This window comes from Poecilia reticulata, linkage group LG7 (genome assembly GCF_000633615.1).
Source record: "Poecilia reticulata strain Guanapo linkage group LG7, Guppy_female_1.0+MT, whole genome shotgun sequence".
Classification (NCBI taxonomy): Eukaryota; Metazoa; Chordata; class Actinopteri; order Cyprinodontiformes; family Poeciliidae; genus Poecilia; species Poecilia reticulata.
In genome coordinates this window covers 23,625,369-23,641,391 of record NC_024337.1, presented here as the reverse complement: position 1 = coordinate 23,641,391, position 16,023 = coordinate 23,625,369, and the positions used below count along the sequence as shown (strand labels likewise).

General features: G+C 37.2%; 1 protein-coding gene across 3 annotated transcripts in view; it reads left to right on the top strand.

Moving 5' to 3' along the window:
• Positions 1–16,023, top strand: part of znf512b (zinc finger protein 512B) — a 32,778-nt gene that overhangs the window by 472 nt on the left and 16,283 nt on the right. For 2 of the 3 annotated variants that reach the window (XM_008413908.2, XM_008413910.2), the window contains exons 2-3: positions 152–592; positions 3,473–3,607. In XM_008413908.2, the coding sequence (XP_008412130.1) occupies positions 3,475–3,607 (133 nt within the window). In that variant the 5' untranslated portion in view covers positions 152–592; positions 3,473–3,474. Of the gene's footprint in view, positions 1–151; positions 593–3,472; positions 3,608–13,253; positions 13,362–16,023 lie in introns of those variants that run through there. The other variant, XM_017305859.1, reaches the window with a different exon arrangement.

Sequence of the window (16,023 nt, the reverse complement as noted above, 5' to 3'; positions counted from 1 at the left end):
AACATATTTTTGTGCCTCCCTTCAGCTACAGCCAGCGCAGGGATTTTTTTTTTTTTTTTTTTTTTTTTTTTTACTCCTCCTTCGTAATAAAGTCGCCATTTTGCTTCACTGCCTATATAAACCATTCTGTATTCTAATATTTTTCCTTCAGGAGCCGAGGACCTGGTCGTGTTTCCTGGGTGTTTTTTAATATTTCTGGAGGGTCTAAGGAGAAGACGGAGGTTGGAGAAGTGCCTCGTGGTGTACATATTAATGCAGAAAAGGAGGAGGGAGGAGAATGCGTTTGGAAACTGGGAATGAGGTGAAACTACACTGGATTTCTTTTCATGGACACTCGGGATTGTGAATCGTCTTTTTGTCGTCGTGTTCAGAGGAGACGAGGCTGACGGCTGTCCACTTCCCTTCGGCCCCCCGAGCCTCCTGTCTGAACGGCCCTTGACGTACAAGCAGGTGTGATTGCCATGTAACATAACATTGGTGGAAAAAACGCCCACTTTGGTGCCTGTCTCCTGACCTCCTCCTCCCGTCACGTGGGTGACCCGGTGGGGCCCCCCAGGGCTCCTGCTGCTGAGTGACTGACCCCACAGTTCAGGTAGGTGTGGTCGGACTAAAGGAGGAAAAAGTGGAACACTTTTATTGTTTTTATTTACTCACATGTTCAAATTGAGTCTGACCATAGCTGACAAACACCGTGGCAGTGGGCCACGTGCAGTGGGAAATACTTGTTTGCAGGTTGGTTTGTTTGAGGCGTCACAGGCTTGTATTTATTATAACTCGAAGGATGGTTGCAAAAAATCTTTTATGGAATTACTTATTGTATTCGGCACTTTCTTGTTCCTAACTAAAAAAACAAAAACATGAGAGAAAAAAAAAACCCCTCTTGTTTCACAATAATATCACATTTGTTTTATTTTAAAATAGATACAGTTTTTTTTTCAACCATTTTAAAAGTATATATTATATTATCTGTAAGGGTTCTTCTGGTCATTCTAGCCCTTTGCCATTTAGTACTTTTGTAGTTCATTTTGAGATTGAACCAGACTCTTTAAGTTTCACGCTATTTTCTATTATGTGTTCTAGCCCTGTTGTGGGGAAATGTAGTTTTAGGAGTCCAATAAATAATATGTCTACTAGTTGGATGTTAGAGTTAATTTGGTTTGATCATGGCACATCATTTTAGAGCAATCAATTTGTCTGAACATGGATCAGAGTTATTTAATTTTCCTTTGGGATCAAGAAAGTTTTTTGAATTTGAATTGAACCAGAATCCCAAAAATTAAAACAAGTTTTAATGCAAATATTTCAGAAAACGATGTATTTTTTTATGATTTGAGCAATTTATCACTATTTTCATAATTCAGGTCAAAACTTTACTGCATGTAAAACAAACTGATACACAATGGCTTAATAACATGTTTGTTTGTTTACAGGTTTTAAATGGAAGTAGGTGGGTGCAAAATGACAACACTAAAAAATAACATGGGTGTAAAATTTGCAAACGGGTGCATTAACTCAGGGCCTAAGTCAATAAAAATGTTATTTTGACTCTACATAGTCCAAAGCAAAGATGTAGAATAAACGCTTGTTAAATGTTGTAGTAGTTTATAAGTTCTTCATGTGCAGAAGATTTCTTTTTGTTGTTCTGGTTTTTATAGATACACCAGTATAATACTGCTGGGGATGTTGGGCTATCTGCTCAGGTAACCAGCTTGCAGTTGGCTTCATGTCAGACATATTTCTGTGACTTGCCAGCTGTAGTGTCAAAACAGTTTTAGCTTCATTAGACCCATGTTTCACGACATGACTGATTTTTCACAACCTTTTCTAAACAGCTAAATGTTTTTCTTGTAATAAAAATATATATATAGTGGCCTTCTTTCAGATAGTTGACCAGCAGTTTGTAGCAGCAGGAAGTGGAGAAGCATCACTGTGCTAACTATGCTCTGTAGTCACTATGCCACTTTCTCTGACATCTAAATAAAAGGTCATTAAACCGCGGGAACAGTGTGATGAAATATTTTAGAGAAAGCTACCAAACCGTTTACAGTGTTAGGTGGAGCTGAAACTGTTTGGCAGTTAGCTTAAGTGAGAAAAATACCAAGTATATTTAAAGTTTGTTAGATCTATTTCTTTATTTGCATATATTTTAATATTTTGCCATTTGTAAATAAAGGTAAAAAATTCACACAAACTCAAAACATTCACAGTATTTTCCTACAACATGAATGTTGTATTTTAATATTTGAAGTAAGCTACATTTTAATTCCAGTACATATACATTAGCTATGTACTATTTTACAAAGAAGGTCCATGTTTAACTTTTTGCAAAGAACCTTGCAAACTTAATCTCTGATTATTTGTTCTGTTTTTTTTTTTGGTTTGGTTTTTTTTACTGTTTTTTGTAATTACTCATTTCTGTTTTTTTTGTTTGTTTTGCCCACATTTGTTAGTTTCAGGGCTTGGGTGATCTAACACCCCTGAGTCATACCAAACTACTGTTCCTGCATGCACTCTAGTACCTGTTTGTGCCTTTGTGCATTTCAACTTCTTGTTAAATGCAGAGCACTTGCTATGTATGTCAGAATATATTTAAGCAAAATGAAAGCAAATTATTTTCAGGACACATCAACCAGAAACACATATATATTGTAAAGCATGGCATGAAAATGGAAACTGATTGGTTCCTACTGGGTGTCATACTGTTTGGTGTTGTAACTTATAAAAGTGAGTGAAAGCATGTTGGATTCTAATTGCTGTCACTTCATTTAATAATTGGCAGCCTTCTTCATCAAAATTTTAGGAACAGTACATTTTATGTATGCAGTAGGTGTGTTGAGATTCAGCAGTTAATGTTGATAATTAATACTGTAAAGCAGAAAACTTTGCTGTCGACCAGGTGACCTAATACACAGGTCCTTCATTGGTCTTTCATAAGATAGAAAGCGAAAGAAGGCCACTATACATTTTTTATTATTACAAGAAAAACATTTCGCTGTTTAGAAATAGTTGGGGAAAACCAGTCATGGCGTGAAACGTGGGTCTAATGAAGCTAAAACTGTTTTGACACTACAGCTGGCAAGTCACAGCAATATGTCTGACATGAAGTCAACTGCAAGCTGGCTACCTGAGCAGATAGCCCAACAAAGTGATCAAGCAGAGCAGCAGTTCTTGTCTCTGTCCTTTCTTTGACTTACCTTTTGTCTAATGGGCAGAGCATGAAGTCAGATTATTGATTTTGAAATGAAACATGGGAGGTCACACCCTCATTACCACTGCAGATGATGTGTGTGCCTCCACTTATCTGACCTTCAGGCCAACAGTACCAATGACCAGTATGAAGACTCTGCATTAACAAGGAGAGAGCATCTTCACAGACTATCGATGTAGTGGAGTGCTAATAATGTTCTTACAAACATTGGGAACAGATTAATGAGCAGAAGAAAGCCTTTAACCTCATAATCTACCATTGCAGGCATGGAGAGCTCCAGTGGCCCCAGGCTTGGGAAGCTGTCCTCACCGGGCCTACCGAGGGGCCAAACACCCAAACACGGACATCCCCAGGAGTTTGTTAGAAGCACGCCATGCCCTGAAAACAACAACAAACATAGTGAGTGATATATCAATGTCCCTCTTTATATATGATTAGTGAGAATTAAGCTTTTGTTGGGATGAACCAGGTAAGTAGAGGCTTCATCCCCAGATGAATTCTTCTGGGGATGTGAAGTGGAGCCTCTGTCCTACTGACTCTGACATAACATACTAACACATATTGTAAATGTGTTAGAATTTTTGTTCATACAGTGCTGTGCAAAATCATTCATACTGCATGGGAGTTTTATTCTATTTTAGAGTCTATTACTTCTGCATATTTCATTGGAGTTTATATGATAGACATAAGCTAAGCATGTCTGTCATACTTAGCTTGTCTCAGATTTTGGAAGTTTTTAACATAAAAACCTGAAAAGTGTGGAGTGTGTTTTTGTATTTTGTTCTTTTTAAAATGTTTCTTGACTTCAATTAAAATTTAATTTAAGGAATTTTATAAATGTAACTTAAGTGGACATAAAACTAATAAACCATATTTCAGTGATTGATAGCATCAGTAAATTGATGATAGAGGGTATCAGACATGGGCAGTGTTTTTCATAAAATGTATGATATTATGCGTTACAGCTATGACAAAGTGATAAAAGTGATGATAAAAACCTATTGATCACTTCTTTTAAGTCTTTTTTTAGGTCATTAGTTATTGCAAAACAATGAAAGACTCAAACTCAAATGCTGCTGTTAAAGAACATTTTAATTTTTAAATGTACCTCTGGTACACTACTTGACTGGTTCAAGCGTTACCTAAAGAACAGGAATTTTGTCAACTTTTCATTAAAGCAAACAAAGATCACGGCTCCATCTTGGGGCTCTCCTTATTTAATATCTACATGTTACCACTAACTCATATTATAATATTAGCTACCATAACTATGTAGATGATACACTGCTCTACATTACAATGCCACCAGGTGACAATGAACCCACTCAAGCACAGAGAATGTGCAGAAAACAAGTCAGTGTGTGAATGTGCAGAAGTTTCTTCTGATGAGTAGAAGCAAAACTGAAGTTATTATCTTTGAACCTAAAGAAGAACGATCTAGAGTCTGCACACAGCTTCAGTTATTACAGCTAGAAAGTGATCAGGGCCAAAATCTGTATGTAGTGATGGACCTAGACCTGCCAGAGACACATTGGACAACTGCATCATCTAAAGAACTTTTGGAGGATTAAATCACTAATGTTCCAACAAAATATAGAGATACTCATCCATGCGTTTATATTTAATTTGTAAATTTATTGATATTTTTTTGACTCTCTCATCGAACAAACAGTGGAGAAAACTATACAATAACAATACAGACCAAAGTATCAGTGTTTGTAATTTTTTTCTAAGTCTTAAGGATGTCAGTAACAAGCAGGTTTAAATAAGCTGGAAATATTGAACCCAGGCACTCCCAGTCAGTACCTGGCGACAGGCTGCTTCCACTTCACGTAATGGACATGATATAAAAGGAAAAGACAGGCAGAGGTTGTCAGATTTTGCTGGAAGGTGAACCTCTGCTGCAGTCAAGTCAAGTTTTCTTCCAGACCTGCTCTGTGTTCAGAAACATCTAACTTCCTTTCAAGTCTGGTCAGCTGATGATGCAGGTTATCATGCCACAAATGCTTCCACTTACATTTGTCGCTGTGGAGATGTTAATTGTGTTGTGTTACTTGTCTGCTGCATAAAATGTTGCGGCATGTAGGCCACAAAGTTTAGTTTTGGCTTCATCTGACCAGGACACATTTTCCTACATGTTTTCTGTTTCACGTGCATAGCTTCTGGAAGCCTGAAGTTCTTGTTGCTTCCTTTGAACAACCGCTTTCTTCTTGTAATGCCACCTGTTTTTATCTATCACATAAAACCACAAAGAAATGCACTGGAGTTTGTGGACATGATGTGATTAAATATGAAAATGTTAATAGAGGTATGAATTCTTATGTCACTTGGTATCTTGGTTTTATGTTATCTGCTGAAAATTTATCATTTTGGGTTAGCTGGTGAGAATTCCTGCATTGTTTCCAAAAGATATGATTACCTTACCATATTTCTAACTGGTCCCTACAGCATTTCTTTAAATGATTTATATTTTATTAAGAATCGTTGGTTCCAGTCTGTATGTAACTCTACCCCTCTCACTAGAGAAGGGCCTGGAAACTACAAAATTTTTTCCTGGGACTGCCTTACAGTGAGAAAGCCAAACAAACACATATTGCCAAGCACTGACATGATTGAAACCCCAAGCCATCTGGATGGAGATGGAATATTTTGGAAGGAGAAAGCGAGACTAGGGAATGGTTTTTCAATTCAATAACCAGCAGATCCTCATGACTTTGGTAATAGCATCAGGCAGGCTTGGAAAGCTGGGTCTGTGCTAATATGACCCAGTTGTTTTGGTTGCTGCAAAATAGCCTCCTTTTTCCAGACACAGAGGTGCTTCATTGTGTTTGTTATTAGTAAAATCCCCAGGCTGTATTTTCATATCCATGCGGGGGCCTGCATGTGTTCGGTGGTGCCTGCTTTTTATGGGCGTCAATACAAACCTTATTCACCAAGATGAAGCCCAGAGTGCAGAAAACATAAGAAACAAAAACACATTTAAGTCTTTATAAAAAATCCCTCCTTTATCGTTTTCCAGTTATCTGCCTTATCTGATCGCTGGCACAAATTCAGAACATGCTCTCTAGTCTCATATTGCTTCCTGCTAATGTGCTGGTCTTGTGGTTTCATGTTGTGTTTATTTTGGTGGAAGACAGTGAGTCAGTTTAAACGGCAGCTTCTTACATGCAAGCTCTCAAAGTGTCATGTTATATAGATTTCCCTTATTCTTTATTACTCAATAAAGATACGTTTATAGATCCATCAGTGAAAAGTTGGTGGCCGTCTTCTCATTTTCTCCTTACTGTAAGACTAGAAGTTACACACATGTACTTCTTTAATGAGTAACCCTGCAGATCATGAGTAGGGATTTGTGTGTGTGCGTCTGTGTTAGTACTGTTTTCACAGGTGATGAATTGGTCCAGGTTTTTATGGGACTTTTCCAGGTAACTTCATACTCTACAGTTTGTGCATATGTTCCGCTTTCTTTTCCTACGGTTGATTTGCTCTGACTCGCATGCAAAGCTTCCCAGGGATACGAGTGCAATTAAATCATTGTGTTTAGTGGTGTGCATAGTTTTTTTTTTTTTTTTAACCTAAACTTTCTGATGTTATTTTTAAAAAAATAGCTGTTAAAGTTGTTTCAAGAGAAGTTGTATGAAGCTTAGATGACATTAGGAAGAAATGTAATAAAAAGTTATGATTAAATATTGGTATTATTAGTTAAGGTAAAACCCTTGTGTTCCTAACTCATCTGTTTTCTGTCATAATGTCCGCACTCCTTTCCATTCATTTCCAAGCAATCTATTGCTACATCAGGAGTGAGGATTAGTGGCAGTGAAGTGAATCCATACAACTCACCATGTGCGATATTGGCACACCAAGGACTAATGTATGATTCTTGAAATCTAATAACCTGCCAAATATCACATCCAAGGAGTTCCATGCATTATTTTCCATTATAGGAATTGTGACATATAGTGAGGTAAAAATATTCTACAGTATGATATTTGCAAACTTCCAAAACTATGGGATTGATCAAACCCCAAAAACTATCTGGAAAAGATTACTGTTGAGTTCTGAAAAAATCCACATAAATGTTTTTGCTAATTGACTGAATCTGCTTCTTATTCTCTTATTAGTGAAACAGATTTCCTCCAGCTGTAAACAGGACATGTTATATGTGATCCTGTGGGAGCTAAACTTAAGAGTAAATAGAGAATGAGGTGACGGCTGTGGAGATGAGGTAGTTGCCTGGCAGTTGAAAGGTTGTGAGTTTGGTTCCAGATTTTTCTCACTGAAGTGCAAGACACTGTACCTGAAGTGATCTGCTAATCTGTATTTTGGTGTGAATATTTGTGTGGAAAAATCACTTTCGATGGTCTGTACGTCAAGAAAAGTGTTCTATAAGTTTATTTACTTATACGTCTATTTACTATTGTACTTTACTATTGTAGCACATCTTTCTTATCGACAACACTGTTTTACTCAGCTGGTTTGGCTTAAAACATTGGAATAAACAAGGCTTTTATCAAAAACTAATTATGTTTCATTTTTCATTTCATGTCTTTTGTTCGTTAATGGTTTTTCCTGAATAAAATTTAGCATAAAGAAATAATAGAAAACAAACTGTCTAAGCCATTCTTCGTTGTACTCGTGGTTTCCTGAAAGTCTTCGTGCTTTGAAACATGAAGATAATAAGTTCAGATCGGCTTGCATGCGTTCCTAAAGTGTTGTGATTAAGCTTTAATCTTGCCACACCAGACAGATCGCATGGGAGGATGTGGTCCTTGAGGTTGACTTTGAGACGTTTTTCTTTGTTGTTTTATGTTTTCTTCCCTTTGATATTGTGTTTAAACCTGGTATTATTATTTCTTTTGATTAGATAGAAGTAAATCTGTTATTTAAAATACTCCGGTCAACTGAAGGCTTAGCAAAAAGTCAGTGTTTGCTGACTCTTTGCTAAGTCAGTCTTTGCAAAACATATTGTCAAGCTCAGAGAACACTTAACCATTTAAAAGGAGTAAAAAATGTCTGGTTCTGTGGTATACCTTCAAGAAAGTCTTTCAAAGGAAGTAGAAGATATAGAGGAGGTATTATTTAAGACATTAAAGTATTCATTTTTAATACCTTTTTAAACCGGATTAGACCTAAACCACACCACAAGATATTTTAATTGCATTACGTATTCTGCTGCATTATCTTTGTACTTCAAAGTCAGATTTTCTGAGTTCCCAGAAAGAAAAGCAACAACAATATGACTCAGACAGTCAGAGCTTGCTGAGGAAGTGTAGTATTCAAGATGGCTGCACACCCACAGAATGTAGGCGTGCACCTCATCGTGTTTCCGTCTTAAGTAAACCAGTGGCACCAAAAGTTCCGTAGATCTACTTGCGGACATGTTCCTTCAGTGTTTGAACATATTGAATGAAATATACTGTTTTGGTATTTTATTGATAATATTAGCCAGCACAAACACAAATAACAAGTTCCACTGTTCTGAAGCCTGCAAATAAAACACTTTTAACTTGTATGTGATATAATCTTGCCACAGGTTTATACTTTGCTCAAAAGCTCCGACTTCTGGAACATGTTTAATGCAGCATGTTCAATGTTAAATAATGTAAAGAATAAGTAAAATATATATTTTTTTCCAGAATATAAAAGTGAAACTCCTCAGGGTGACGTAATGAGATTTATTACAAAACATTAAAAAGAATAATATGTTGATTTTGACTGATCTGATTTTGTAAGTGTTTACGTAGGTACCTTATATTTTAATTCAGGAATTTCACAGACATTTGAGCAGATGAGCCAGGTTAAATCCATAAATGTAAGCAGCTTTCTGCCACCGTTGTGCAGTTAGTTAACTGTAGATTTTCTTCATTAAGTTATTTCTATTCACATGAGCGTGGCAGCAGAATATTCACTGTTGCAGGCAAACACAGAGGACGGGATGTTGAGCAGAAATGATTTACAGAGAATTCACTGTTATACAATTTAAAAAATGTCAAATTAAGGTTTTTTATACTCATCAATCAAGGCTTCACTGCAATAGTATGACTGAGTAATTCATATTGATTTGTCCACTTACCTGCTGCAGAGGGTTACAAAATCACTGGTCAAGTATTGTAACCCACTGTGATTTTTTTTCATATTTAAACTTTTACACACAAACTCCAAGAGAATATATATTTTTTTTAAATTACATTTTTTTTTAGAAGACTTTCCATCCACATCTAAGGTTCAGTGTGTTTCTCATGCATCTTGACGGCTATGAGCTTCCTGTTTTCTTGCTTCCTTAATTCCTGCTGATGTTCAATATTAATGCGCCTTAAATTTTCTATTTTATTTGCCATGTTTACCATCAGTCATTTTGAGAGTGATTATTTTGATGCAGCTTTGTGTGATTGCAGCTAAATGCAGGTATTTTGACAGTTGGTGCTTCCCACTCAGGATTAGCCACCACTAGCTTATCCTGTCAGACTAGTCTTATTAACTAAGCCTCTTCCTCATAATGACCCACCTGAGCCACTCAGATAAGATACAGTTGAAAAGCCCACATCCCAACTTCGTACCTGCACTCAACAGTAAAATGTAAATTTTTTGTTTTATTTTAGGAAATATCTGAATATTCCCCTGCCACTTAAACCATTTATTATTTATATTTTTATTTAATGAAAGGCTTTAATGAGATACTGAAAACTTTGTACCATTAAAAAGCCGGTGTGTTTCCCTTTTCTGATGTTTTTGCTGCTATTTTAATGTGTTTTTGTGCTTACTGTGGGGGTTTTTTCTTACCTAAAAGTAATGCACATTGTCTTTAGTAGTTCAGTTTTTTTTTCAAGCTTCTGCAAAGGTCTTCCTGCGAGGCTTTAAGTCAGGGCTCGAACTTCCAAATAGGGCAGATATATTTTCTCGTTGCAACTTCTGAAATTCTGCCGTTTTTATTCACAAAACCTTGAAACCTTGACAGCACAGCTAAACATAGTATGTCTAAAGAATTTCCACATAATATAATTAGCACATCAGAAAAATAACTATTTCAACAGACTAACACATTTAAACTTGTGGGCTTCATCAGGGTCATCATAAAACATGGAACTGTTTGCATATAGATACAAAAGGTGCAAAATAGAAAGGAAATTTACAACAACCAATCTTACATTTACAAATAGAAAGCCAGACCAATTAACACATAAAGGGTACGGTTTGTCACAAGGTTGGTACTCTAGACTTCCACTTGGACAAATTTCAGTATATCCAGTTTTAGGGTGAATCATACAAGCAGTGGCGAGTTTCCAGAAGCTCCTTTAAAATCCAAAAGCAAGGAACATAGACACAACAATCATAATAGTTGTATAAAGGTCATGAATAAAAACATTAACTTATGAACTCATTAATTAAAAGATCCATAATCATATTTATTAAAAATGGAAAAGTATGTTGAAACATCTTACCTCTATGACAAATGAGTGATATTTGTCAAATGAATACCGCTGGAGCACAAAATAAAGACCCATAAATATGAACTGCAAATGTGCAGTTGCAATGTCTTCTGTTGCTTAAAACATAAACATACCGTTTATCATTAAATATAATTGTGAAAAGTGGTAGAAAACCACTGGCTTATGTGGTTGTATGGGAAAAATATTTACCCAGTCTGGTATACAGACATACACAGATCTGAAATAACATTATGTTAATTGACAGGTGAAGTGATAAATGGTTCAGTAACGGTTTAAACAGCATAATTTTGATATGTTGACCTCCAAATTCCCCAAAGGTTAGATCCAATTAAACATGTGTGTTGATGTGTAGGACAAATAAATCCATGGAGACGGAGGCCCCACCTTACAAAACTTGAAGGATCAGCTACTAACAGGTTGATACCAGATAACACAGCATACCTTCAGGATATGAGTGCTATCTATGTCTTGACTGGTCTGGACTGTTTTTACAAAAAAAAAAGGAAAGGCAAACATACTGTTAGATCATTAATTAATGCCATATTTATGCATTTTCTTCACATAAGGTGTGTTTTTCAGTGTACAGAAAGCAGCACCAGGTGCTGCACAAGTTTCATTCACTCATTATCAGCTTCTTTCTTTAGAAGACAATGGCATCAGAAAGGCTTCTCCCTACAATATTATACTGGCTATGTTAGACCTGGAAATTATACCTTTGGTGATTTTAAATACCTCAGCCTAATGTCCATATGTGCAAACATCAATGTTCTAAACTGAGTGAAATGAGATCGTTCTGCCTGTGGGACCCTCATTTCTGGCCCACAGCTGCCATTTGCTAGAACTGCACATTTGCCTTAATTTCCATCAGTTTTTTTTTCTTCTGCCTTTTCTCTCCATGTACTCACAATTCCTCTGACTTATTTTGTCCCATTCTGGATGGATAAACAAATTCCTTCCTTCATCTCTTTAACTGTCTCTTGTTTAAATTAATAAAATGTTGGATAATATTTGGGGGTATTTTTGCCTGGTTCTTATTCTTCTATTAATAAAGCTTCATTATCCTTGTACGTAGTATTTGTGGAGTTTTTCAGTTGTGAAAAAGATGACAAACAGATTGGTAAGAAGAAAGAATCTAAGTTTGTGAGTTATTTTCCATAAGGAGGGAGCGGCAGGCTTTCTGCAGGCGCTGTCTGGCTTTCATGTATCTGGACTGTATAGCTTGTTCCGTAAACATGGGTCATGTTTATATTTATTTATATGTAATGGAACGGTTAAAAACCCCACTGTGAGCTGCTGGTGGTTTATACATTTGCAAAGATTTAGCTTGTTCTGCTGTCAGCTCGGCTCCTCCTTTATTTTCGTCCTTCCCTTGAAATTATACATATGTGACCAGCCAGCTGGAGTTGTTGTGATTGAAAGTCTTTAAAACCATTACACCACATTAGTTCTGCACAAGCATGGAAAAAAAAAACCAGCTGTAAGATCAATGCATAATTTGTAAGTATCCAGATTACATTTCAGAAATCTCAACCATGTCTCTTTTCCTTTGAACTGGCTGTGTAATGTGTGGTTTAGTGGTAGTATTAAACTGGTATTCATCGCTTCTTATAAGGAATGAGTCGTTATTCTGTGGTTTCAGGCGCCGTGCGCCCTGAAAGTAGTTTTTCATTTGGACACTTGCTTTCTCACGCTAGCTACTAATTTTAAAGATATGTGGTCCGAGGATCTCCCACTCTGAGTCAGTTTCATACTATGAAACATGAGAGTGCAAACCTGCAAATCAACTGAAAGATGTGCACCCTGAGCATACAGCAGCATTGTTTTTACATGCAGAAAGCCATTTTGCACATGAGCTGCTTGTACTAGGGTTTGTAGGATTACATTAACAGCAGATCATATTTTCTCTGGACTGCACTGTAAATTAAACTCAAACAAGTTTAATCTTTAATATTCAGAGAGCTTATACAGGTAGTGAAACTTTGAGCTGCTTTCATCACCCTCTAGTTTACACCCCAAATGTTCTCTTGACTTCTAATTGTTATCTGATAAAACATGTTGATGTGGAAAACAAGTTTTTACCTCAGTGAGGATGGGCTGTACATTCTAATATTAATGTCAGTGCAGCACATGTGGGTCTGTTGTAGAAATGTTTAATTGAAGAATTGAAGTGTGAATAACAATTCCATCCATCCATCCAGCCAGCCAGCAAGCATATGAGCTTTCTTATAGCTATATTCCTGTTGCGGTAGCAGGTTTCTTTAGTGTCCTGTTTGCAAAGATCATCTCACCATCAAGATCAGAGAATAAGGTTGAGTTCATTTGAAAGACTTTTTATTTTCTGTTTTAGTGCTGCTTCTGTTGATGAACAGCAAAAATTTACATTATGTGATAATTCCACCAAAGAAAGGAATGATGGTTCCTGAGGTTGGTGTTAGATCATATTCTCCTAGAATAAGATAGTTTAGTTGTGAAGAAACATGGAAGTGCTTAGCTTAGGCACAGCTACAGTGGGGCAGAAAAGAAAGAGAGGGAGGGCAGTAAGACAAAGACGGTATGAGTCTGAGAGCCGGTTGCACTGACAGAGTCTGGTTTTCTTTTCAGTAAGTCAGTGACTTCTGGCGCTGCTCCACTTCACTTCTCTGTCTTACTCACTTTCTGGAAGCAGATCTGACTGGGAGGGAATATGGGGACGTCTTCGAAAGGAGGTGCGTATACGAAGAAGAGGGAGAAATGCGCTGAGTATGTGTGTGTGTGTGTGTGATGGAGTGAGAAAGAGAGAGGGAGGAAATGAAAATACATGCAGAAAAAATACAGTATACGCGTTCGTGGGAAGTAGTAAAAAAACACAAGTGCGTATGAAACGTGAGATGTGAGAACATTTTTTTTAATCTAAACCACATTGTCTGCAGCAGAGTCTTACTGTAAGCATTGTGTTCTAAACCCAGGTGTATTGGTTTCTTCACCTTTTGTCCATTTAGATTGAGGAAGTAGTGAAACTATGCCCTCATTCCACAAGGCATGTGTTCGTGGTGGATGTTTGTTTATAACTACAGTAGGTCTGAAGCCCACTGTGCAGACACAGACAAAGGCTTCTGTGTAAGTGTTTGTCAAGGAAAACAAATGGCTCTTCTGTACGTGCATACTGTTGTGTGTATGCGTGTGTGCTTGTGGGTAATGTGTGAACGCTTGCACTAAGGGAGAGCAGTTGCAGGCGTAGCTAGGAGAACGCAGAGGTTATTTGAGATCATTAGACAGCTGCCAGGACTCCTGTGTCCTGACTCTTGTCCTCTCTGCTTTTCTTTTCTCTTTTTGCACGCCTTCAAGTGTTAAACAGTGTGGCGCAACAGTTGCAGGCAGCTGGGAGCGAATCACACTCTGACATTAGCAGAACAGCTGTTTTATCCCCGTGGCCTGTGCATGAGAACCGGGCTTCGGGTTTGACACAATGGGCCTGCTTTGTTTCAGACCAAAACAATTCACGTGATTGCTGGAACATCAGAGCGCCAGTGTGCTCCAAACTTCCAACTTCTGCTTAAAGATTGTAATTTGTTTACGAAGATAATCCAAAAGAGAAGAGTTAACGTTTAATATTTAGAAGCATAATTTATGTGCAGAACAGGCTGTTATTGTTTGCATTGTAGCGCACAGTTCATAAATTTGAGTCAGATTGTTTTGCTTTCACTAAAGAGGCCTCTAATTGTGGTAAGACAAGTGGATGTTATTCCCATAGCAACAAGATCATATCTTTCCCAAGAGCAAAATTCATTAATTATGCTGGTTTTTTTTCAAGGCCTTTATTTTCTAGGACAAGAATTAGAATGCAAGCTCAATTTCATTCTCAGCAAAAGAGCAGCTTTGCCAAGTGCATCACCTCTCCAGCTGCTACCCAGCTAATAGAGAAATGCTCTGGTGCCTGGAGAATATTAATACACTCATATCAATGCATTGACATCACACACACACACATGCACACTGGTAATGGGTTTGTGTACTTGTTTGTGCAGGACTGTGTGCTTTTATGTTTGTGTTTACTCATTTTGTCAAGTATTTGAAGTTTCAAGTCTGCAATGCTGTGCCACGTCTCATTCTATTTTGCTCTATCTTTAGTAATTTTCAGACTAACTTAATGTTGTGAGTCTGCAAAAAGAGATTAGACACAAACATTTTCAGTGGTCTTTGTTTGTGGGTGTGGGTCTGAGAGAACAAGAGATGAAGAAGGAAAGTGGAGGTGTTAAAAGTTTGCTGTGTAATCCTTGTATGCATTGTGACTTGCAAAATCTGTCATACCCCTTTTCACATTAATGCAAAAACAAACTTCAGTGTGTCTGATTAAGATTTTATGCGATTGATCTCCACAAAGTTGTGAATAACAGTGAAGTAGAATGAAAACGATTCACAGGTGTAAAAAAGTGTGGTGTGCATTTCTACTCAACCCTCCTCCACAAGAGTCAATACTGTATAGAGCAGCCTTTCACTTCTGCTACAGCTGCAAATGTTTTGGTATGTCTCACACTGTGCGTCAAACTTCTAGAGACTGAAAATTTTGCAGATTCTGTTTCATTTTGTCTCTTGAAAAAACAAAATGTCCACAGAACGATACTGCCACCATCATTTTCTGATCATGGAGATTGTGGTTTTAGGATGATGTTCTCTTCTATACATAGCATTTTGCTTGTAGGCGACAAAGTTAATTTTTTGCCTCACACCAAATTTGTGGAGGTCGCAACTAGTAGTTTTGCTTTGATGTAAACTATTCTGCATGAGCTACGACTAGGATTGAGGGTCATTGAACTGCAGACTGAACCTTAGTCTCAGTCTACGGCTGTGTCTAGCAGGTTTTATTAAGCCATCCTGTGTGCTGAAGAAAATAATTTCCTCAGCATGATGCTGTCACCCCCATGTTTCATATGCGGCATTGTGTGTTTAGGATGATGTACAATATTTTCTGAGTTGCCATGACCCTCTTGACTACCACTTTGACTGATTATCTCTTGTCAATTTAGGTGGACGGCCAGGTTTTGTGAGATTTGCAGCTGTTCCAAATGTTTTCCACTTTCAAATGAGGACTGAAAAAGTGCTTTGCGAGATGTTCCAAACTTGGAGTATTGTTTTATAACTATGTCCTGCATTAAACTTCATAATTTCATCTTAAGGCGCTGTGTTTGTCTACTAATGCTATGAAGCAACCCTCTGGCAAGTCTTGTTTGTTAAAAAGTTGGAAAACTGTTGATCATTTTTCTCCCACTTTATTTTGTGCAAGTTTGTCACATGAATTCCTACTGAAATACAGTTAATCAGAATTAAAAAACTCATCCCCCTGGTTAAAATCACACAAAACTCTTAATATTTTCACGGAAATAACCTTAC